Source organism: Saimiri boliviensis, chromosome 17, assembly GCF_048565385.1.
Source record: "Saimiri boliviensis isolate mSaiBol1 chromosome 17, mSaiBol1.pri, whole genome shotgun sequence".
Lineage (NCBI taxonomy): Eukaryota > Metazoa > Chordata > Mammalia > Primates > Cebidae > Saimiri > Saimiri boliviensis.
This window is the reverse complement of record NC_133465.1, coordinates 68,386,818-68,411,228: the sequence shown is the minus strand read 5'-3', so window position 1 is coordinate 68,411,228 and position 24,411 is coordinate 68,386,818. Positions and strand designations below refer to the sequence as shown.

General features: G+C 54.7%; 2 protein-coding genes across 2 annotated transcripts in view; both read left to right on the top strand.

Moving 5' to 3' along the window:
* Window positions 1–24,411, top strand: part of TIMP2 (TIMP metallopeptidase inhibitor 2) — a 66,235-nt gene that overhangs the window by 26,892 nt on the left and 14,932 nt on the right. Inside the window, exon 2 of the mRNA XM_039477008.2 lies at window positions 22,097–22,197. Coding sequence (XP_039332942.1) covers window positions 22,097–22,197 — 101 coding nt within the window. The remainder of the gene's footprint in view (window positions 1–22,096; window positions 22,198–24,411) is intronic.
* CEP295NL (CEP295 N-terminal like) lies at window positions 3,546–8,445 on the top strand. The gene has a single exon (XM_074389020.1). The coding sequence runs from the start codon at window positions 3,796–3,798 to the stop codon at window positions 5,428–5,430; it is 1,635 nt and encodes a 544-aa protein (XP_074245121.1). The 5' UTR covers window positions 3,546–3,795; the 3' UTR covers window positions 5,431–8,445.

The following is a 24,411-nucleotide window of genomic DNA, read 5'->3' as shown; positions in this document are numbered from 1 at the left end:
CCGTTTTCCAAGGTGGCGGCACCGTTTCCCGTTCCCACCAGCAGTGTGTGCAGGGCTTGGTTCCTCCCTCCTTCCTTCCAGGAGTTGCTGATGTCTGTCTTTTTGCCTAAGGTCATGGGGTGTGAAGTGGCAGGGCGCTGCAGAGTCAGTGTGCATTTCCCTAAAGACCACTGCAGTTAACATCCTCATGTGCTATATTAGCCCTATACCTCTATGTTCTTTGGTGAAATATCTATTTAAATCTGTTTGCTGATTTTTAGTTTTATTTATTTATTTTTGAGACAGACTCACTCTGTTGCCCAGGCTGGAGTGCAATGGTGCGATCTCAGCTCCCTGCACCCTCTGCCTCCCTGGTTCAAACAATTCTCCTGTCTCAGCCTCCCGAGTAGCAGGGATGATAGGCACGCACCACCACACCCTGCTAATTTTTGTATTTTTAGTAGAGACAGGGCCTTGCCATGTTGGTTAGGCTGGTTCCGAAATCCTGATCTCAAGTGATCCACCAGCCTCAGCCTCCCAAAGTGCTGGGATTACAGGTGCAAGCTGCCATGCCTGGCCTTCTTTTGCTGATTTTTTTTTTTTTTTTTTTTTTTTTGAGGTGGAGTTTTGCTCTTGTTACCCAGGCTGGAGTGCAATGGCGCGATCTCAGCTCACCGCAACCTCCGCCTCCTGGGTTCAGGCAATTCTCCTGCCTCAGCCTCCTGAGTAGCTGGGATGACAGGCACGCGCCACCACGCCCAGCTAATTTTTTTGTATTTTTAGTAGAGACGGGGTTTCACCATGTTGACCAGGATGGTTTTGATCTCTTGACCTCGTGATCCACCCGCCTCGGCCTCCCAAAGTGCTGGGATTACAGGTGTGAGCCACTGCGCCCGGCCCTCTTTTGCTGATTTTTAAACGAGATTATTTGCCATCTTCCTGGGTAGTAAGAGTTGTCGGTATGTTCTAGACCTGAGTCTTCCGTTGGATATGATTTGCACATCCTTCCTTCCAGGCTGTAACACCTTGTGTTTTCACTTTACTTACGGTATCTTTTTGAAGCCTAGAGGTTTTGTTGTTGTTGTTATTTAATTTTGATGATGTTCAGCTTACCCGTTTCTTCTTTTGTTGCTTGTATTTTTGGTTGTATCTAAAAATCTTTGCCTAACTCAGGGTCATGAATACACACCTAGATTTTCTTCTAAACTTTTACAGTTGTTGATGTTGCATTAAGGTCTATGATCCACTGTAAGTTAATTTTTGTAAGCAGGGTGAGATAACCATATGAAGTCCCATTTTTTTTTGCATGTGGCTATCCAATGCGCCAGCATCATTTGTTGAAAAACAAAAAATTATTTTCCCCCCATTACATTGCTGTGGCACCTTTGTCGAAAATCTGCCGTTGCATTTAAGGGCCCAGCTCTCCCTCTCCCTTTGTCTCTCTCTTGATCATCATGGTGCTTGGAAGCCTGGTTAAATGGTATTTTAACCCGTATTCTAAATGTGTGATCTGATTTACCAAGACGTGCTAGGACCTCCCACTAGAAGACTTAAGTCAAAGCCAGGTGCAGTGTGACCACCTGAGGTTGGTCAGAGGCGCTAGGGTTCGCCCAAGCAGCAGAGGGCCTGTCTCTGCCACTTGCCAGCTGTGTGATCTGGGTTAAGCATCTTCATCTCTGCCTGCCTCAGTTTCCCCATCTGTGAACTAGGGGTGGTAGGAGCTTCGTATCTCAAAGGATTACTGTAGAAGAGATAAACGAATATGCCAAGTGCTCAGAGGGGAGCCTGCCCAGTTCATGTTGGCTGTAATATAGCCGCAGTATGTTCTGACTTCTGCAACTACATTTGACTCCAATTGCTTAGCCTGGTTCCACATAGACTAAGATGAAAGAAGGGAACGGGCAGTGGAGGGGGATTCCACAGGGACTATGGCTGTCCCTTAGCTGTTCCTGCAGCTCACAGATCTGGCTGTTTCTGGCATCCGCCCCCTGTGGCAACAGACACAGTCCCGTATTCTTTTGGTATAAATGCCCCTCCTTTCCTAGGAAGGCCTGACAAAACGCGGGTCCTTTCCTGATGCCAAAGAGACCTGTAAGAGTCCTCCTCTGATCATTATGAAAGGAAAGAGCTGGGAATCACGAACAGAGAGCTAACACCAGCTTCTCCTCCTCTCTGGTTTCGACTGGATTCAAGTACCAGACATGCATACACATATACACACCAGCATGCCCATGGACACAAACACATTCACATGCATATACATACACCCCTGCACACACACATCCCTGCACACACACTCCTGCACACACATTCTTGCACACACATCCCTGCACACACATGCACACACACCCTGCACACACATGCATAAACACACACCCATATACCCCTGCACACACACTCATACATCCCTGCACACACACTCACACACCCCTGCACACACACATATCCCTACACACACACTCCTGCACATACATCCCTGCACACACATGCACACACACCTTGCACACACAAACCCCTGAACACACATGCATGAACACACCCCCATACACCCCTGCACACACACCCCTGCACACACACTTATACATCCCTGCACACACACTCACACATCCCTGCACACACATGCACACACACCCCTGTACACATCCCTGCACGCACACATCTCTGCACATGCATGCACACACACCCCTGCACACATGCACACACACCCCTGCACACACATGTACACACCCCGTACACATCCCTGCACACACACCCCTGCACACACACACTCACACATCCCTGTACACACATGCATGCACACACACTCCTGCACACATATCCACACATCCCTGCACACACGCACACACACCCTTGTACACACCCCTGCACACACACGCACACATCCCTGCACACACACCCCTGCACACACACTCACACATCCCTGCACCCACATCCCTGCACACACACCCCTGCACACATACCCACACATCCGTGCACACACCTGTACATACACCCCTGCACACACATGTACATACACCCCATACACATCCGTGCACACACACACATCCCTGTACACACATGCATGCACACTCACACACCCCTGCACACACACATGCTTGCAAGCTCCTCCCTCCCCCGTACCTTCCTCCTTTCCTTTATAAGCAGTTCTCCCTCCAGAGGCCCAGACTTCCTCTTTTGCTTCCACTTGCTCTTGTCAATATTTGTTTTCAAGAGCTGCTCTTTGCGCCCCTCCAGCTTGACCTGAATCCTAACACTCGCCTCCTAGGGTGGGGTTCTGAGTCTCGGCACCATTGACATCTCTGGCCGGGTATTTGCTGTCCCGGGCGGCCCTCCTGTGCAGTGTGGGGTGTTTAGCAGCCTCCCTCGCCTCCCCCCAGCTGCAGGCCAGGAGCACCTCGTCCCTGCATTTGTGACCATGGGAAATGTCTCCAGACGTTGCCAGTGTCCCCTCGGAAGCAAAACCACACCCTGTTCAAAACAACTCCCCTCCAGGCTCTTGTCAAAAGTGTGTAGGACAGAAATTGGGAAGCTGAGAACGGGCCCTGATGGGCGCCCGCAGGAGAGCTGGGAGGGTGCATTTTGGAGTCTGTCCCCACAGTGAGCATCCCATGTGCTTGTCGTCAGGGCCTTGCTCACTCTCCTGGGCGCGCTCTGGAGAGCCGCACCTGTGCTCCCGTCCTTGTGGGCTTGCTGTGGAACAGTCGTGGCCTCTGTGGCCCCTCAGGCCCGGGGGCGCCCCTTGAATCCTCCACTCTTGGCTCCAAGCACCGTTCCTGGGAAGCCGTGTCTGCCGGGTTCGCAGACAGGAACAGAAACATGGACGGAACCACGTGGCTCAGCCTTTGTCCTGGTAACGGACCCCTGCTTTGGAGGCAAAATCACAGATTGCTGCCAGCCCGCGGAAAAGGTGATCTCAACCTGCAGAGGAGAGCGGATGCGAAACTGTGGAAGAGCCACCAGCTCCAGCGCCTGGCTGAGAAGTTGCGGAGAGAGTGGCAGGAGTCGCGGTACCTGCAAGTCAGGGACCTGGACAGGCTGCAGTCAGCACGTCTGTTAGGCTGGGGAGGAGGACGGGCCACAGAAAATAAGCCTGGCTGGGAGGGGCCCATCCAGCCAAGATCACCCAGGCCCCCGAGGGGCAAAGAGAAGCAGAAAACAGCCCTTAGCCAAAAGAGGAGCGGCAGGGAAGAGCTAGGCCAGCAACGACCCGGGCACACCAGGCCCCGGAAGATGCCAGCGAGCCCAGAGAAGCCGCAGACTACAAAAGCCACAGATCAGATGCATCCTCACGTGAGCCCGCCTGAGAGGAGAAAGGGAAGGCAAGAATGTCCGGCTAAGTCTGGGGATGGCCGCTGCGCCGTCCACCCTCGGGGCAACAGAGGGGCGGACCTAGAATGGCAAAACCCACTCGTGGTGGCCGCGGGAGAGATCAGGCGCGTGGAGGAAAAAGAGAACGGAACGGCCCAGGCAGGGAGGAGGCCGCCGGGGAAGGGGGCAGGTGGCTTCGTCCCAGGCCTGACCAGCTGCTCTCAGGGCCAGAGTGTGGAGGGGAGGTCGGCTGGTTCCAGCCCCGGAAGGGAAGCCGTGTCCCCAGCGTCTCAGTGCACGCTCCGGGAGAACAAGTGGCAGAAAGAGCTGGAGTTGGCCTTTGAAGAGCTGTTCAGTATCAACAGACAGCTGAAAGAACACCTGCGCTGGTACCTGGCCCTGACGCCCGGGATGGACCAGAGCCCTGGGGCACAGCATGGCTTCTCAGAGACGCAAGAATGGGGCGGGAGGGTCCCGAGAGAGAAGATGGCACACACAGAGACGATGCCCGCCAGGGAATGCAGGAGCCTGGCAGAGGAGGAGGAGCGGCAGGCGGTGTCCAAGACCCACTTGAACACATTAACGGGCAAGGTCCGGAACCAAAAATGTCACCGCACAGTCAAGCCCACGTTTAGAAATGGAAGTCAAACGTCTCCCAAGGCAGAGATATGTGTCCACAAAGTGGACTCATTCTTGTACAGCACTGAATCTGGGCAAGAGACCCCCAAACTGGGCACGCTGGCAGAGGGCCCCCTTCAGCTCCACCTTGAAGACCAGGCACACAGAGTAGGCTCTCAGAAAGCAGAGACGGAGCAGAGGAGACAGAAACAGCTGGAATCGCTCGAACGAACGGAACACCCAGATAGGAGCTTGGAAATCCACGAGGCTGAGTTAGAAAAAGAGAGGAGAGAGCAAAGAGGAGCTGGACCGGCCCGTCTGAGGTCCCCGTCTGCGACAGCCCAGGAAAGGGAGAGCCAGTCTGAGCTCAGCACCACTTCCCTGTCGGGCACCAGCCTCACCGACGACCAGCACAGTCAGATGATCCGAGACCGGCAGCAGCAGATTTTAGAGCAAAGCAAGTTGCACAAGCAGTTTCTTGCAGAAGCCAGGAAACGCTTGCGGGAGTTTCAGAACATATGTTAAACGCGAGAGTCCCACCCGGGGAAAATACATCACTGCTAATGGAGATGCCAGAACTGGTACCCGGGTCTCTAAGATCTGTGTTTGCGTCATCGCCTTCGAGACTATTAGGCCTCTATAAAACGGGCAATCTGGGGCTGGGCGTGGTGGCTCACACCTGTAATCCAGCACTTTGGGAGGCCGAGGAGGGCGGAACCCTGAGGTCAGTCAGGAGTTCGAGACCAACCTGGCCAATATGGCGAAACCCCGTGTCTATAAAAGTATAAAAATTCGCCAGGTGTGGTGGCATGTGCCTGTAATCCCAGCTACTCAGGAGGCCGAGGCAGGAGAAGCACTTGAACCCAGGAGGCGGAGGTTGCAGTGAGCTGAGACTGCACCACTGCACTCCAGCCTGGGTGACAGAGTGAGACTCGACTCCATCTCAAAAAAAAAAAAAAAAAAAAAATGGCATTCTGTCATTATACCATCCTCCAGGGCAAATTCCCTCACAGGGACTCCTTCCTTAGTCTTAACGTTTAAAATGAAGTCCCATTTGAGAAACCTCCTATACACAAAAATAGGAACCCGTGTGGGTTCCAGTGGGGGGCTCTAGCCCATGTACTGGGGGTGCGTCTCCCAGAGCTGATCATGCCACTGCACTCCAGCCTGGGTGACAGAGGGAAACTCCAGGTCAATTATGCCCTTCAGATGTTTTAGCCAAATAAACACGGGTCTTTCAGGGGCACCCAAAGTCAGACGGGCACAGTTCCAGAAGATAGATCACTTACTTGGTGCTTAGCCATGGGCTGAGATATTAACAGAGATTGAACCAAAGCTAAAACCTCTCTTAGTCTTTCAGAGCAACAAACCCAACATCGTTTAAATAGCACGTTGCTCAATACATTCTTCTAACTCTAACTTGAGAGGAAATAGAGAAAGGCAGAAAGAGAAGACAGGCCACCCTCGCCCCGCTGGTGGCTCCCCTGGGGCTGGCAAGGGCGTGGGCACCTGGGTTTTTGATCCGTTTCCTCCCTGCTAGCTTTGCCACTGACCTGGCGTCCACCACAGCCACAGACACCTCACACTGGGTAGCTTCTCTTCTGCCAGTTGCAGGCTTAGGGACAGGGATCAACGTACTTTTTCTGCAAAGAGCCAGAGAGTAACTATGTGAGCGTTTGTCAGCTGTGTGCAGCCCTTGGCGCAGTTACCCAGCTCTATGGCAGCTGCTCAGAAGCAGCCGCAGATGATACATGAATGAAAGGGCGTGGCTGGCCTCCAGGGAGACTCGGCAAAAGTCGGTGGTGGACGCCATCTGCCCCTGGACTGGGGTGGTTTCAGAGTCTGTCTCCCTCCCTCCCTTCCAGAAACCTCAGATATATTGACTTAGATCACCCAATCTTTGTTCGTGACAGATTGGTCTCATTGGTCCACGAATGGCATTACTTACCTTAAGCATACTTTATAGACAATATAGTGAACTACTGTGAGCCCCTCACCTCGACCCAAGACCCAGAATATTCACCACCTGTGTCCCACTTCCCTTTTCCATCCCCCGCTGCCTCTGTGAATATATACCTGCTGATGGCTCCCACCTGTCACCCCAACATTTTGGGAAGCCAACGCAGGAGGATTGCTTGAGCCCAGGAATTTGAGACCAGCATGGGCAACACTGGGAGCCCCTAGCTCTACAAAAGACTAAATAATTAGCTGAGCATGGTGGGACCTGTAGTCCCAGCTACTGGTGAGGCTGAATCAAGAGGGTCGCTTGAGCCTCAGAGGTTAAAGCTGCAGGGAGCTATGATCATGCCGCTGCCAGTCTGGGTGACAGAGACCCTGTCTCAGAAACAAAAAGATGCCGGGCGCGGTGGCTCACACCTGTAATCACAGCACTTTGGGAGGCCGAGGCGGGTGGATCACCTGAGGTCAGGAGTTTGAGAACAGTCTGGCCAACGTGGTGAAACCCTGTCTGTACTAAAAATACAAAAAATTAGCTGGGTTTGGTGGTGGGCGCCGGTAATCCCAGCTACTCGGGAGGCTGAGAACCCAGGAGGTGGAGGTTGCAGTTACCTGAGATCGCACCATTGCACTCCAACCTGGGCAACAGAGCAAGACTCTATCTCAAAAACGGAAAAAAAAAAGAGAGAGAGAGAGAGAGAGACCTGCTGAACTTGGGGTTTAGCCCTCTCTTTATCCATATATGTGTGCTAAAGGTGTAGTGTTGAGTTTTACTTGTTGCTGAACTTTATAAAATGATATTATTTGGGGTCTTTGGGAAAACCCCAAGTTTTTGGGCCTCGGCGTAGTCGCTGGCATGTGCCCACATCACATAGACGCGTGTCGTACTCATCCTCACTGCTGTATCTTCTCATCGTGTATGCGAGCCTTCCTTCCAGGATCAGAGCTTCTCCTGTTCCCTGCTTATTTCCGACAAGAAGACTATATCCCCGACGCATTAGGATCAGAAGACCAGGCATCAAAAAGTGCTTTTGACACAGCTGGGTTGTAGATGTGGGAGAGATCCCATTTATTACTTTTTTTTTTTCTTCTATTTTTACCTTTTTCCCCAGAAGAGATTGACCTGCTCTTATAAAATATTTAACTTGCAAATATGAGGCCAGACATGTTGGCTCACACCTGTAATCCCAGCACTTTGGGAAGCCAAAGCAGGCAGATTGCTTGAGCCTAGGAGTTTGAGACCAGCCTGGGCAACATAGTGATACTCTGTCTCTATAAAAAATACAAAAAGTAGCCAGGCATACTGGTTTGCACCTATAGTTCCAGCTACCAGGGAGACTGAGATGGGAGGATCACTTGAGCCTGGGCTGTTGAGGCTGCAGTGAGCTGCGATTGTACCACTGGACTCCAGCCTGAGTGACAGAGTGAGAAACTATTTCAGAAAAAAAAAAAGGAAGAAAACTTTGATCTCAGCCTGGTTCTTTCTGTCCTCTGCTTCCAGAATGACATGGTTGCAAAGCCACTCCACAATTTGCTGTAGGCCCAACGTGATGAAGAAGGAACCTGAGGGTCAGGAGGGCTGCTGGTTTTTTTTTTATTTTTTTATTTTTTTTTGAGACGGAGTTTCGCTCTTGTTACCCAGGCTGGAGTGCAATGGCGTGATCTCGGCTCACCGCAACCTCCGCCTCCCGGGTTCAGGCAATTCTCCTGCCTCAGCCTCCCGAGTAGCTGGGATTACAGGCACGCACCACCATGCCCAGCTAATTTTTTGTATTTTTAGTAGAGACGGGGTTTCACCATGTTGACCAGGATGGTCTCGATCTCTTGACCTCATGATCCACCTGCCTCGGCCTCCCAAAGTGCTGGGATTACAGGCTTGAGCCACCGCACCTGGCCAGGGCTGCTGTTTTTCAAAAGCCACGTAGATTCCTCGGGGCAGGGTGTCACCGTGCTGCTGCTGTTTCTGTACATGCCTTGTGCCTGGCTGTTTTTAGCACACGGAGACCTGGAGCGTAGCCGCCTGTCACTGTGGCATGGGCTCCGTCGGAGAGGGCAGGGAGGATGTTGTGGGGGGACTGAGTTAAAAGCCATGGCCGCGATGGGGCCTGAACACTGAGTGGCCAAGGTCTCCCTGCCTTAGCCTGGAAGCCAGTCCCCTGGGGACTAGCCTGCCTTTGACTGGGTTATTTTTGTGGCCATTTTCCAAGGTAGTATTTGTGGCCCATGTGTTGTAGGTAAGGAATTGCCCCTTTTGGCCTCACTTGAGCTAAAACTAGGTGTGGAGTCGGACAGCGAGACAGGGTGGAGGGTGACTCATCTCTGCCAGGACAGTCACACCTACACTGTCCCCTGGCAGCCAGACCAGACACCCGGCCCTTTCCCACCTGTCCTGCAGAAGGCGAAGGGGATGACAGGCTGGTTCTTTGCCTGGGGTATCGATGTGGGCACTAAAACAGCCCTCCGGGATGCCCACACCCGAAACCGTGGCTCCCCAGGGATTCTTACGGAGATGTCATGGGGAACTTTCCATCCCCGGGTCTGGCAGCGCCTGCGTTCCCCTCCCTCCTTGGTCACCTAGGCACAGCTGGACTGTGGTGGAAAGGCCCGTGGGGCAGCCTCCAGCCTTCCCTGGCTCACCGCATCCCATGCCCTCACCCAGAGACTCCACCAGGAGCCGGTGAGAGCCCTGTTGCTGGGGTTGGAGCCCTGGCTCTATCACCTGCCAACAGCTTGGTGACGAGCGCACAGTGTTAAGGTTTCTGCACTTCGTCCGAGGCCTGGCCCTCCGCCTCCTGCACCTCACGCCCACGTCCCACCGCCCCTATTCCAGACACAAGTGCGCAGGGCCCACCCCCTACCTTGCGAGCCTGAATCTTCCCCGAAGTGCCAGGGACCTCACAGGGCAATGCTGGCGGGCTCAGGGGTGCCCTCTGGACTCACACCCCAGCCCTTGCCCAGCCTCCGTTTGACTGTAAAATGGATAATGGAGCCACTTGAAAGGGTGTGGGGTTCCCAAGCTTTCCAGAGAGCACTGCCATACCCACGGGGTGAGGACCCCGGATGTGGTGGCCACATTCACCTGCATCCTTCTACAGCACCCGCAGGTGCCCCGACGGCTCCCCCTCTCTGAGGCTTTGGGACTTCTGCCCCCGCCCTCGGGGCCAGCCTACGTGTTCCCGCCTCACTCTGCATTCGCGGGAACCCTCATCCTTCTGCCCAAACCACAGGGGCCCAGGAAGGCCGCGGTGGCTGAGCAGTGGTGTGTGGGTCGCCCTGTGTGTCCGTGAGGCTTGGCGGGAAGCAGTAGTGTCGCTTGTGTGTGCTGCCCAGGTCAGCTGTCCCTGGGCGGGGGGAGGCCGGCAGGGTCTGGCAGGGCCTGCTCTCCCCCGACCTGCTGGCCAGTCGGGGTGTGGATGTGACCCCATGCTGGGAGCTGCCCTGGGGGGGTCCGTCTTTTCCTCACAAATTTCCCTTCCCGGCCAAGCCCTGTGTGACCAGGATCCCAGACACATGCAACAAAAGGAAACTAGGGTTTTTAGAGGGGACGGGTGGGCAGGGCAGCCTTCCTGACCTGCAGGGATTCTTCCGGTGAATTTTACTGAGCCCTCCAAGAAGACACGGGACGGGGGCGGGGAAGGGAGTGTGGGCCCCGGGATTACAGCCTTTATGTCCCTGCTTGTCTCCTGAGAAATGCAGCAAGCCAGGGGTCAGCCCACAGGCCACATGCCTCAGGTCACCCCCAAGCCAGGGCCCAAAGACGACGGGCCCAGCCCTCATGTTTGCCCCCAAAGTGGGTTGACCTGGGAGGAACAGTGCCCTGCCCACCACGCAGCCCCCCAGCGACAGTGCCCCCCAGCGACTGTGCGAGGAGAGAATCCGCAGCTTCCCCGGGGCCCCGGAGCTGTCACCCTGGCCCCCTGCTCAGCCCCGGGGAGGGAGGATTGCAGGGACAGGGGAGGGTTCCCTCGGCGCCTCTCCAAGCACCCTCTGCCTCCTGCCCTGCAGGGTCCTGCCCCTGCCCCTGCTCCAGCCCTGGCTTGGGGTTTGCAGGGCCAAGCTTGGCTCTTCCACGGGTCTTGGCGAAGAAAGCGCAGAGCTGCGCTTCCCTCCACAAAGCCGCACTGTTCTCAGCAAATCCTCCCAGGATGGGGGCATTTTTTTCAAGTGATTCAGCAGCACGTGAATGGGAAGGGCCCAGCCCCCGGTGGGAGGGCAGGACAGGGGCTCAGGTCCTCCCAGGGCCGCAGAGGGAGGGGGCCGGGAGGGCAGCAGGAAGGCTGGGCAGGGTACGGGCTCGGCGGGGCTGTGGCTGCGGCACTCTGATAGATGGTGTTTTGCTTGCTCGAGTTTCCCAGTTCCCTGAGGGGAGCCAGAGCGAATGGGCAGGAAGTAGATGGGAGAGCTGGTCTCCATGGAGACGGGCATCCAGTGGCTAGACTCTCGGGCAGCAGGGAGGGAGTGCTCCCTTGGGGAGGGCCTGGCACACCTCCAGGTGCCAGCTGGCAGGCAGTATGGCACGGGCTGAAGCTGCACTTCTGTCCCCTGATCACTGTTGTACTTCCGTCACTCTCTCTGCCCCACCCCTCCCCCACCCCCCTAAAAAACATCTTTTCTGAGTAGTTGTCATTCCAAGCATTTCTCACCCTGGCCTGAGTCAGGCTGGCCAAGGCCTCTGTCCTCACCCTGGATGTCACAGCCCTGCCCTGCCCCAGAGCTACGAGTCACCACTGAGGGTGGACCCGGGGCCCCTCTGTCCCAGCCACCCACAGACTCTCAAGGTCAGAGTTTAGAAAGGGAGGTGGTGCCCATGTCTTCACTTCCGGTGTCTATATCCTCAGCTGGGGACAGACATCCAGGGTGCTCCTATGGTACCCCCTCTGCTGAGCTCTTCCCTGCACCCCAGAAGGCCCCATTGCTGGCTCCTGGGGTCCGAGGAGGTTGGGAGGCCGGAGGGTGGGTCTGGCCACTGCAGCAGCTGCACGGCAGGCAGAAGCCGGGTTCCCGCCCACACCACAGGGCTGTTTGCAATTACCAGGCCACAGCCCCCTTTTCTGCTCATTTCCCTAAAAGGAGCAAACTTGGAGGAGGTCTGCCGAGCCACAGACCAAAAGGGCCGGCATGAGGGGGCCACGGAAGGCAGAGCCCAGGGCTCAGGGGAGACCCTCCGACTGCCCACTGAGGGTACCCAGCTGTGTAGCTCGAGGCCAGAGGCCACAGGTGGGCTGGACCAGCTAACCCTCGCTGCCACCTCCCAACCCTTGTGACACTTCCTGGCTGCTCAGCCCCACCCGTGCCCCCCATGCAGTTCCGTAGGGAGTCTGTGGCCTCTAGACCTGGAGGGCGAGAGCAGGTTTGGGGTCCTTGTGAGCAGAGCCCTTCCCGGATCACCATCTGCCATCCCTGGTGGCGTTTGTGGCCACCTCTGCCCCTCTGGCTCGCGAGGTCAGCCCCATCCCGCTAAAAGAAGGAGATGCTGCCCGAAGGAGAGCTTCTGTGTTTCTGAGTGGTCTTCACTATGATCCCGAAGCCCAATGAGATTAGTTACACAAAAACACTTACAGATCCCACAGTGACCTGAGAGCTGGCCGGGAAAAATACAGTCATTTATCACAGCAGCCGCAGACAGGGCCACAGCTGATGGTATAGACACTGGAAGTGGGGACAGGGGCTTCACCTCCCTTCAAGACTCTGACCTTGTGGGTGGCTGGGGCAGAGAGATACCCTCAGCTGGCGCTATGGACATATTAGTCAAAATTCAATGGTCAGGCCAGGTGAGGTGGCTCACACCTATAATCCCAGCACTCTGGGAGACCAAGGCTGGTGGATCACATGAGGTCAGGAGTTCTAGACCACCCTGGCCAACATGGTGAAACCCCATCTCTATTAAAGTACCAAAGAAAAAGAAAAAAAAGTTAGCCAAGCATGGTGGCAGGCACCTGTAATGCCAGCTACTCTGGAGGCTGAGGCAGGAGAATTGCTTAACTCTGAAGGCAGAGGTTACAGTGAGTCAAGGTCACACCATTGCACTCCAGCCTAGGTGACGAGAGCAAAACTTGGATTGGGAGTTTAAAAAAAAATTCAATGGTCAAGCAGCCCCAGCCAGGTCAGCCAGCTCTACAGTGGTGCATCCACCCCAAAAGGACAAGACATTCTCATCCCGAATGGCAACGCAAGTTAAATAGACATTAGCGAGAGCCTTGCTGTGTGATTGGAGGATGTGGATTTTCTGGAGAGTTTAGACAGAAGGCATTGAACCCCCCAGTCCTTCCCCAGTAAACGAGCAAAGCCGGGTCCACCTGCGACTGCCATTGGATTCTTTCCAGGAGTGAGTGGAGGCCGGGTTTCATCTGGGAGAGAAAATGATTTCTTTTAAAATTCCTCTGAAATGATTGGCATGTAATTCCACCTAGAGGCAAATGAACCGAATGACTCGGATGATGCCTGCAGCTCCAGCTGGCAGTTACTGCGTTTGCATCTACACGGTTCAGAGTCCTCGAGGCTGGCCCCTGGGACGCATGCAGTGGCCACTGGTCTTCAGTGCCACCGTGGGTGCCCTGGGCTGACTCCAGTCCAGCTGCAGCATCCGAACGCCCCTCACCCACGGGCGATTTGGGCCAGCAGGGTCTTTGGCACGTGTGCAAAGCTCCCACTCGACTCCTGGGAATGACCAGTGTTGAGAGCATGGGGACTCCGTGGCATTCTCTGCTGGGCCATGAGCAGGACAGGACAGAGTAGAGGAAGGTGCTTTCTTGCAACGGCTGGTCCTGTGGGCACCCTTCCCCGGGTGGAAGCTGGAGCCTGCAGAAGAGGGTGGACGGCTGGGAGGGGCCGGTTCCCTCTGGGGATACTGAGCAAATGCCAGTCTGAGTCAGTGTGCATGCAAGGTACAGATGATCCAGCTGGGTTTTGACTTTGTATTTAGCCGAATATGTTACTGAGTCCCAGGGATCCCTGCACCTCGTCTGGGCAGACACATGACTTGGAGGGACAGTGGGTCACCCTCTGCTGCCTGAGTGCATCCCTCAGCCGAAACGGGCACTATGCAGTTAACAGCGTGTAGAGCACCCTGGGGCTAGGCTGTGACTGGTCTAGAGGTGGGGTGTTCATATCCACCGGTTTGTCTGTCCCTAACCTGGGGCTGGGAGCCCGGCAGAGTGGCCTGGGTGGCAAATGTTCTATATGATGTATTTATACATATAGCATGTGGGATTCCTCCGGAGAGCACTCGGGCCCCTGGCAAGACGATAAAGGGAATGCAGTGAGTGCGGAACACGTGCGTTTCTTAGAGGTAGTGGTATTCAAAGGCTGGGTCTCGTTCTGTCACCCAGGACTGAGGCCCAGTGGTGCGTTCATAGCTCACTGCAGCCTTGAACTTCTAGGCTCATGCAGTCCTCCTGAGTAGCTGGGACTACAGGCATATGTCACCATGCCCAGCTAACTTTTGTTATTTATTTTTTTTCAGATGGGGTATTAGTATGTGGCTCAAGCTGGTCTTGTACTCCTGGCTCCAAGCAACCCACCCGCCCTGGCCTCCCAAATGCTGGGATTACAAGTGTGAGCCACTGTGTCCGGCCTTTCGAAGTGGTTTTCTTTTGGGTTCTGGCTCCCTCCCCCAATGGTGGGCACGGCTTGTTCTTATTTTCCGCGGGAACACCCATGGTGCTTCTGTGGACACAGTAGGGTTGGGAAGATGTTGGTGGGGTGTGAAGGGCACTTGAGGACACAGGACCCACATGTTGATGGCTGCAGAAGGGGACACGGAGGAGAGAGAACAAGAGAGGAGCGTGCCACAGAAGCCCTGGTGTCTCTGCCCAGGCATGGCTGGAGTCTGTGGAGTGTGCTGCCCCTCCCACCAGCCCTTGGCCCTGGCTCGTGCTGGGGACACCAAGTTCTCCCGCAAACCCCCTTCACGGTCCACTCCCCTCCGAGAGCAGCAGCACCCGTCAGCCTCCGGTGGTTTTGCAGGGGCGGGCGTGGTTCTCGACGTCCGACCGTAACCCATCCCCTTGGATCGTCTCCCGCGACCTTGGTTTTTCACCCACCCAGTTCTTTTCCGTCCCCACTCTGGCGGGTGCACTTGGGATTGTTTTTGCAGGCTCCTTGCGGGGGGGGGGAGGTGACATCATGTGGTGTCCTGGGCCAGAGGGGTGGGAGCGGGGGCCCTGCGGTTGCATGTGCTTTGAATTCAGCCGACGGTCGTACATTCCAGTAGCCAGCATCTGGCGGCGAATTCATCAGCCAGTGTATCACCCTTGATCTCAAACCCAGATGTTGTGTTCACAGCAGAAGGGAAAGAAGGAAAAATGAAATCTGAGATGCCCAGGGAGAGGCCGTGGTTTCTGGGCTCAGGGCAGTTGGAACAAAAATCTTTGTAAAGAGTCCCGCTCTCGAAGCTGCCTCGGGCTCCTTGGGGAAGGGGCAGAGAAGGAAGACAGCCCCCTCTTGGGGGCATGGACAGGAGATGGGCTGACCTCCCATCCCAGTGCCTAATACCAGGCCCAGCACACAGTAGGTGTTCAATAAATGTGTCTGTGCCACAGTTTCCTTCCTTCCTTTTTTCTTTGTCTTTCTTTCTTTCTCTCTTTCTCTCTCTCTTTTTTTTTTTTTTTTTTTTTTTTTTTTGAGACCGAGTTTTTTTGCTCTTGTTGCCCAGGCTGGAGTGCAATGGCACGATCTCGGCTCACCGCAACCTCCACCTCCTGGGTTCAGGCAATTCTCCTGCCTCAGCCTCCTGAGTAGCTGGAATTACAGGCACGCACCACCATGCCCAGCTAATTTTTAGTATTTTTAGTAGAGACGGGGTTTCACCATGTTGACCAGGATGGTCTCGATCTCTTGACCTCGTGATCCACCCGCCTCGGCCTCCCAAAGTGCTGGGATTACAGGCTTGAGCCACCGTGCCCGGCCTTTCTTTTTTTTTTTTTGACCAAGTCTTGCTTGCTCTTGTCCCCCAGGCTGCGGTGCAATGACTCGACCTCAGCTCACTGCAACCTCTACGTCCTGGTTTCAAGTGATTCTCTTGCCTCAGCCTCCTCAGTAGCTGGGATTACAGGCGTCTGCCACCACACCCAGCTAATTTTTGTATTTTTAGTAGAGACGGGATTTCGCCATGTTGGCCAGGCTGGTCTTGAACTCCCGACCTCGGGTAATCTGCCCACCTGAGCCTCCCAAAGTGCTGCGATTACAGGCGTGGACCCCCACGCCTGGCCTGTGCCACAATTTTCATTTCTTCCCAGACTCCTTATGCGTCTTTGCTTTCCCCAGCCCCGATCTACACATGGCCTGGGACCCAGGGAGGCCCTCCCTCCTGTGAAGTCGGCTCCTTTCCCCTACAGTCCTGGTGGTCCATCCTGAAGCTCAGAGCAAGGACCATCGCCACTGGCATGGGAGTGTCTCCTGGAGAGCGCTCCCTCCCTCCTCCTCTGTCCACCACTGGCCACTGGAAACTGTCCCTTTCTGTGTTCCTGTCCACTGTCTGCCATCTGGCCTGGATGGCATGCTTCTCCCAGCCAAGGCCTTCTGCACACAGGATCCACCCTGCACCCTCTGCTCACCTGCTGTTGCCTCTGGCCAACAACCCCGGGCAGGTACCCGCTGCTCTGAGCAGGTCAGCGGGGCACATCCCGCCACGCCACAGGCGTGCAGTAATCAGAGCTGCCACCCGGCCTCGCTCCTTCGTGTCTGCATTGTGGGGGCTTTGGGAAAGCTTGCTGTGGAACTGTCCTTCTTGACTCGCTTGATTCCCCATTTTTTCTTTCATGTAATTTCTCATTTTGCAAAATCGGGGAGGAGGTGCCCACTCCCAATTTAAAGAGACCCTGAAGAATCTGAATTCTGTTCCCCAGGGGCAGACTGAAGCAGCCCAGGGGAGATGGGGATCCCCCAGGCTCTGCTCAACTCAGCCCCTCACCCCCACTTCCCTGTCCCATGCCCCCACTCCCTGCCCCTCACCCCTGCTCCCCTGCCCCTTGCCCCCCACTCCCCTGCCCTTCACTCCCACTTTTCAGCCTCTCACCCCCACTCCCCAGCCCCTCGCCCCCACTTCCCTGTCCCATGCCCCCACTCCCTGCCCTTCACCCCCACTCCCTGCCCTTCGCCCCCACTCCCTGCCCCTCGCCCCCACTCCCTGCCCCTCGTCCCCACTCCCCTGCCCTTCACTCCCACTTTTCAGCCCCTCACCCCCACCCCCCCGACCCCTCGCCCCCACTTCCCTGCAGGCAGCTGGCAGCCTCCTCGTCAGTTCACTTTCTAGTCCTAACCCCACTCGGCTGCCCTGGACCCTTGATCCAACCAGTTTCCTCTTTTCTGACACTTGAAAGAAGGAAAGTGTGTCGTCTGCAGCCCCCAGGCAAAGCTGGCACGCTGGGAAGCCGCATCAAATCGAGACCCTGTGGCCTGCGGACCAGGACCAGGTCTCTGTACCCGAGCGGTGTGATGCCACCGTCCAGTCCCTCACCCGCAGGAGTGGCAGAATTTGCCTTGCTTGTCTCCGTGAGGCCGGTTTTGCTCGTGGTCCTGAGCTGGACACATGTTAGCTGCCAGGCACCGCAGGCTGCACACCAGCCCCTCTAGCACTCGCCACGACCTTGCCAAGTGTTGGGACTGTTGTCATCGTCTCTGTCTTGGGTGTGAGCACCTGTGGCTCAGTGAAGTCCGGGAACTTCTCAGAGATCACGCAGCTGGCCCAGAGGGGTGAGGTGAATGCAGGATTGCTGCCGCCTTCAGATAAGTGCCCAGCGGCCACCTGGGAGGCTCAGGTGTTTTTGTAAGAGAATAACATGTGAACCTCAATGCCCAGGGTAGGATGCAACATTTCGGCCATTTCGAAGGGCTGATTTTCTGAACTGCATCGATGTGTTTATTGAGTGCTTATTGTGCGTGCAGCACAGTGGACCATTGAAAAGCAGCTCCAGAAATTTCCAAAGTAACATACAGAATTAGGTAGACTGTAGTGAGGTCCGGCTCGCTGCCTCTTCTGGCCTGCTGGTTTTCTTTTTTGTATTTTTTGAGATGGAGTCTCACTCTGTCACCCAGGCTGAACTGCAGTGGTACGATCTTGGCTCACTGTAATCTCCACCTCCTGGGTTCAAGCAATTCTCCTATCTCAACCTCCCAAGTAGCTGGGACTGCAGGCATGCGCCACCACGCCCAGCTGATTATTGTATTTTCAGTAGAGACGGGGTTTCACTGTGTCAGCCAGGCTGGTCCTGAACCCCTGACCTCAGGTGATCCTCCCGCCTCGGCCTCTGGCATTACAGGCATGAGCCACTGTGCCCGGCTTTTTTTTTTTTTTTAGATGGAGTCTCACTCTGTTGCCCAGGCTGGAGTGCAGTGGCACAATCTCGGCTCACTGCAAGTTTCACCTCCAGGGTTCAAGTGATTCTCCTGCCTCAGCCTCCTGAGTATCTGGGATTACAGGCGCATGCCACCATACCTGGCTGATTTTTGTGTTTTTAGTAGACACGGGGTTTCGCCATATTGGCCAGGCTGGTCTCGAACTCCTGACCTCAAGTGAGTCACCCTCCTCAGCCTCCCACAGTCCTGGGATTACAGGTGTGAGCCACGGTGCCCAGCGCTGGCTTGCTTTTGAGCTGATGACCCTGCTACCTGAAGAGCACACTTTGACAAGTCAATCTGGCACATTGACTGATTTGCACAAACATTTCTTGGTGCCGCTGTTGCCATAAGGTGTATAGATCAGGCAGGGAGCGAGAGAGCCAAGGGCAAACCACACCCGGGTTACCAGCCCAAAGTTGTCAGCGTTATCTCGGCTCCATGTGGCAAACGTTTCGTGAGCGCCAACTGCTCTGCGGTCAGAATCTGGTGTCTACCTGTTAGGACCTGCCCAGGCCCTGAGCAGACAGGTGTGGGAGTGCTGAGAGCAGGATGGAAAAGAGATGGGGATATACCGAGTGCCGCAGAAGGACAGAATTTCCCCGAGGAAGACAGAAAAGGGCTATTTTAGCTGGGTCTTGAAGAGAGGTTCTCCAGGCAGAGAGAGGGAGATGGCATTTGGGGTGGAAAAAACTTGCCTGTTGAGGCCGGGCGCGGTGGCTCACGCCTGTAATCCCAGCACTTTGGGAGGCCGAGGCGGGTGGATCACAAGGTCAAGAGTTCGAGACCGTCCTGGTCAACATGGTGAAACCCCGTCTCTACTAAAAATACAAAAAATTAGCTGGGTGTGGCGGCTCACGCCTGTAATCCCAGCACTTTGGGAGGCTGAGGTGAACAGATCACCTGAGGTCAGGACTTTGAGACCAGCCTAGCCAGCATGGCGAAACCCTATCTCTACTAAAAATAAAAATAAATTAGCCAGGCCTGCTGCGGGCACCTGCAATCCCAGCTACTCGGGAGGCTGAGGCAGGAGAATCACTTGAACCTGGGAGGCGGAGGTTGCAGTGAGCTGAGATGAGCCATTGTCTCCAGCCTGGGCAACAAGAGTGAAACTCCGTCTCAAAAAAAATATATATATATATATAAAATAATTATGGGGCTGGGCGCAGTGGCTCACGCCTATAATCCCAGCACTTTGCGAGGCCGAGGCGGGTGGATCACAAGGTCAAGAGTTCGAGACCGTCCTGGTCAACATGGTGAAACCCCGTCTCTACTAAAAATACAAAAAACTAGCTGGGCGTGGTGGCGCGTGCCTGTAATGCCAGCTACTCAGGAGGCTGAGGCAGGAGAATTGCCTGAACCCAGGAGGCGGAGGTTGCGGTGAGCCGAGATCGCGCCATTGCACTCCACCCTGGGTAACAGGAGCGAAACTCCGTCTCAAAAAAATAATAATAATTAGCCAAGCATGATGGTGCATGCCTATAATCCCAGCTACTTGGGAGGCTGAGGCAGGACAGTCACTTGAACCCAGGAGGCAAAGGTTGCAGTGAGGAGAAATCGCACCTCTGCACTCTAGCCTGGGTGACAGAGCTTGACTCTGTCTCAAAAAAAAAGAACCTTCCCTGTTCAGAGGTGTGGACGTACCTGGGCGTGTCCAGGGCAGAGGAGTGTTATGGAGTGGTGGAATTGCAGGAGCAGCGCTGGGGGTGTTGGGCACAGCACCTGAGGCCCTGGCTGACTTCAGGTCGCAAAGGCTGTCATGTTTTAGGGGAAGGCAGTGGGCAGCCAAGGGTGCTGTCTGAGCAGAAAGGGACATGAATATCAGAGGCAGCTGGTGTGGTGGCTGCGATGATGGCTGGGAGAGCGCTGGAGTCGGGGGCCGTCGGGGCGCAGCCCGCTGTTCCGGTGCGGCTGCCGGGAGACGTTTCCTAGATGTGGCTTTTCAGGCTGTGGCCTGGCTCAGCCTGGGAAACAGGAACCTGTGGCCTCGGCCGGTCATGACTCAGCTCCAACAGAAGAAGAAATAAGGATGGGGTTTGCGCCCAGGTGGGGCAGTGGGGCTGTGGTGTGGGACTCTGGTGTCAGCCTGGGATCCAGAGGGCATTTCTGGGGCCTGGGGGGATGTACAGATGGAGCACCCACATGCCTGGGCCTCCCTGCCCCTGTGGGAAGAGATAGCCCTGGCCAAGGGTTTCCAGGAGATCTGAGCTGACCCTGTGGGCTGGAGCCGGGCTGGTCTGCCCCTTACCTCTGTTTTGTCTAACATAACACTCACCCAGAGTGACCCTGAAGAGTTGAGTTTGGGAGGGCAAAGCTTTTAAAGCCATTAAAACAGACCATGTCACCAACGAATGGCCTCAAAATGTTAAAAGGGAGGGCCCTACCCAACCCTGCCCAAAGGACAGCAGAACTCCTTCTGATCCGCTTGCCCTCAGTTTACCAGGAATGGGACAGAGTCCCGGCTTCATTGCTATAGAAAGTCCTGTGTTGCACGGCCTGTCAGCAACCTCAGGCTCCAGAATATCCGCACCTCCTTCTGCTTTGGTTGTGGCTTAGTTGGGATCCTTCTTCCTTCTGCTGGTCCCTCCTCAGCGTCTGTCCCTTGGGTCTGCCAGCTGTACCTGCAGATGTCTCTTTTGGGTGAAATGTTCCGACTCTGCCGCTGTTGTGCTCCTAATAGACTCTGTGTTACTAGAAAGAATCACCCAGGCTGGGCCTGGTGGCTCATGCCTGTAATCTGAGCACTTGGGGAGGCTGAGGCAGGTGAATCACTTGAAGTCAGGAGCTTGAGACCAGCCTGGCCAACATGATGAAACCCCGTCTCTACTAAAAATACAAAAATTAAGGTCGGGCACTGTGGATCACGCCTGTCATCCCAGCACTTTGGGAGGCTGAGGTGGGTGAATCACCTGAGGTCAGGAGTTCAAGACTAGCCTGGCCAACATGGCGAACCCTTGTCTCTACTAAAAATACAAAAATTAGCTGGGCGTGGTGGCGGCCACCTGTAATCCCAGCTGCTCAGAAAGCTGAGGCAGGAGAATCTCTTGAACCCAGGAGGCAGAGGTTGCAGTTAGCTGAGATCACACCGCTGCATTCCAGCCTGTCTGAAAAAAAAAAAAAAAAAAAAAAAAAAACTTAACCAGGTGTGGTGACAGGTGCCTGTAATCCCAGCTACTCGGGAGGCTGAAGCGGGACAATCACTTGAACCTGGGAGGCAGAGGTTGCAGTGAGCCGAAATTGTGCCACTGCACTCCAGTCTGGGAGACAGAGTGAGATTCCATCTCGGGGGAAAAAAAAGTAATTACCCATAGAACATTTTCCATGTCAGGACAGATGAGGAGGACAGCTGGACAGACCTTTAAGACTGCTTTAAGGTGGATAACTCTCCCTCTGCCCTCGGCCCAGAAAAGCTTATTTTCCAATAGGCCGTGGCTGGAGGGTGGGGAAATGTCCCATCCTTCACCGAATGTGTGGGATTGCGGGTCAGTTCCGTGGTGTATCTGCTTGCCCCAGCCACCAATGAGACCCTACTGGAGAGAAGGAAAAAAGTCAGAAAGCAGTCAAGCGTGTCATCAGCAGACAAGCTTTGGTCAAATCAACGACTGCCTCCCACTGTCACAGAAACCGCCCTGGTCATGAGGGACTCTGGACTTCTGCCTGGGGCCCCTGTCGACAAAGAAGGATTCTTGTTGAAGAATCGTGGAAGGAGGAGGAGGCTGGGCATCATCTCTCTGCAGGAGGGGACGCCGTGCTACGGGCTGGGGTCATCATGCCCCTTGCCCTCCTTGCACCTTACTGCTGTCTGTAACCCAGTGCCTCCTGCACCTCTGCGTGCCTCATCCCTTAGCCTCAGTAGCATTTTTCAGGAACTCTCCTCACCTCTCTGTCTTGTGTTTTGCAGTGATCAGGGCCAAAGCGGTCAGTGAGAAGGAGGTGGACTCTGGGAATGACATTTACGGCAACCCCATCAAGAGGATCCAGTATGAGATCAAGCAGATAAAGGTAACAGTGGCCACGGGTGTCCTGGGCTGCACTGTGGGCACAGCTGTGGGGCGTTGGGGTTGGCAGAGAGCCGGGTCCCTGGAACACGATGTGGCCACCTGTGGAGCAGAGCAGAGGGTGACATCATCAAGCTCCAAATAGATCCGATTTCCCTGAATCCTAGAATGCCTGAAAAGTTGTGTGGAGATGACACGTTCCCTGCGAGGTCAGTTCCTCCAGAAACCTGGCTGGGCGCGGTGGCTCACACCTGTCATCCCAGCACTTTTGGAGGCCGAGGTGGGCAGATCACCTGAGGTCAGGAGTTCGAGACCAGCCTGGCCAACATGGTGAAACCACGTCTCTACTAAAAACACAAAAATTAGCCAGGCGCGGTGGTGGGTGCCTGTAATCCCAAATACTTGAGAGGCTGAGGCAGGAGAATCGCTGGAACCCAGGAGGTGGAGGTTGCAGTGAGCTGAGATTATGCCACTGCACTCCAGGCTGGGTGACAGAGTGAGACTCTGACTCAAAAAAGAAAAAAAAAAAAAGTCGTTGAAAATCAATGTCATCAGAAGGTCATTGGGATGCTTCATCATCCCATCTATGTCACTTTAAGGGGGTGACCTAGTCTCTCAGTGCCTACGCCTCATTCTTTATGAAGCAGGAAGGAGGATCTGCTCTTACGACCTCATGAAGGCGTTGTGAAAAGGCCAGTGTCGGTGCCAAGGAAATGCTTTTAGCCTTTTGGCAAATGGTGTCATTTAATACAGCATCAACATAACCTTTCTTGGTACGAGTTGGAGTTTAGCTCTCAAAAAGCTGTTTGTGATGACAGCGAGACATGGTCCCGTTCCATTTGGGTTTGCTTATTGAAACTCTTCACGGGGGGAAAAAGCACCCTCCCTGAGTGGTGGGAAAATGGCTCTTCCCCTGGGAGGTAGGTGCGTTCCTCAAAGGCTGTGAGGAAAACAGATGCTCTCATTGCCATCAAGTAAACAATACTTGATCAAAATTCCTGGAAATACGGGTTGGGTAGAGTGACTCACGCCTGTGATCCCAGTCCTTTGGGAGGCTGAGGCAGGAGGATTGCTTGAGCTCGAGAGTTTGAGACCAGCCTGGGTGATACAGAGAGACCTTGTTTCTACTAATAAAACAACAACAACAACAAAAATAGTCGAGCATGGTGGTGCGCGCTTGTAGTCCCAGCTACTCGGGAGGCTGAGGTGGGAGGACCACTTGAGACTGGGAAGTCAGTGTCGCAGACCCAGCCTGGGCAGCAGAGTGAGACCCTGTTTCAAAAAAATAAAACATTTCTGGAAATATGCAAAAGTCATGGTCCTTCACAGTGGTCCAGAGTCATGCGGAGGTGCCAAAGCCCCTCCCCAGAGATTCAGAAATGACCTCATTGGGGCGGGGGACAAAGGGGACAGAGGTGTTGTCTGAGGATGCCATGATCCAGATGACAGCCTTGTGCCCACCTGCTGTGATCTGCCGCATTAAAAGCTGAGCGACTCCAAAGAATCACGTTGCTATAAGAACAGTCTTCTTAGCCGGGCGCGGTGGCTCACGCCTGGAATCCCAGCACTTTGGGAGGCCGAGGCGGGTGGATCACGAGGTCAAGAGATCGAGACCATCCAGGTCAACATGGTGAAACTCCGTCTCTACTAAAATACAAAAAATTAGCTGGGCATGGTGGTGCGTGCCTGTAATCCCAGCTACTCAGGAGGCTGAGGCAGGAGAATTGCCTGAACCCAGGAGGCGGAGGTTGCGGTGAGCCGAGATTGCGCCATTGCACTCCAGCCTGGGTAACAAGAGCGAAACTCCGTCTCAAAAAAAAAAAAAGAAAAAAGAACAGTCTTCTTTTCTTTTTTCTTTTTTTTTTTTTTTTTTTTTTTTGAGATGGAGTCTCGCTCTGTCGCGGAGTGCAGTGGCGTAGTCTCAGCCCCCTGCAACCTCCACCTCCTGGGTTCAAGCGATTCTCCTGCCTCAGCCTCCCGAGTAGCTGGGACTACGGGCCCACACCACCATACCCGGCTAATTTTTTTAGTAGAGGTAGAGCTTTACCATGTTGGCCAGGATGGTCTCAATCTCTTGACCTCATGATATGTCCGCTTCGGCCTCCCAAAGTGCTGGGATTCCAGGCGTGAGCCATTGCGCCTGGCCTTTTTTTTTTTTTTTTTTTTTGGTCCAGGCTGGAGTGCAATGGTGCAATCTCGGCTCACTGCAACCTCTGCC

Bases quoted from the DNA above. Each gene is read 5' to 3' on its own strand.
- CEP295NL (XM_074389020.1), top strand. From the start codon at position 3,796: ATGGACGGAACCACGTGGCTCAGCCTTTGTCCTGGTAACGGACCCCTG.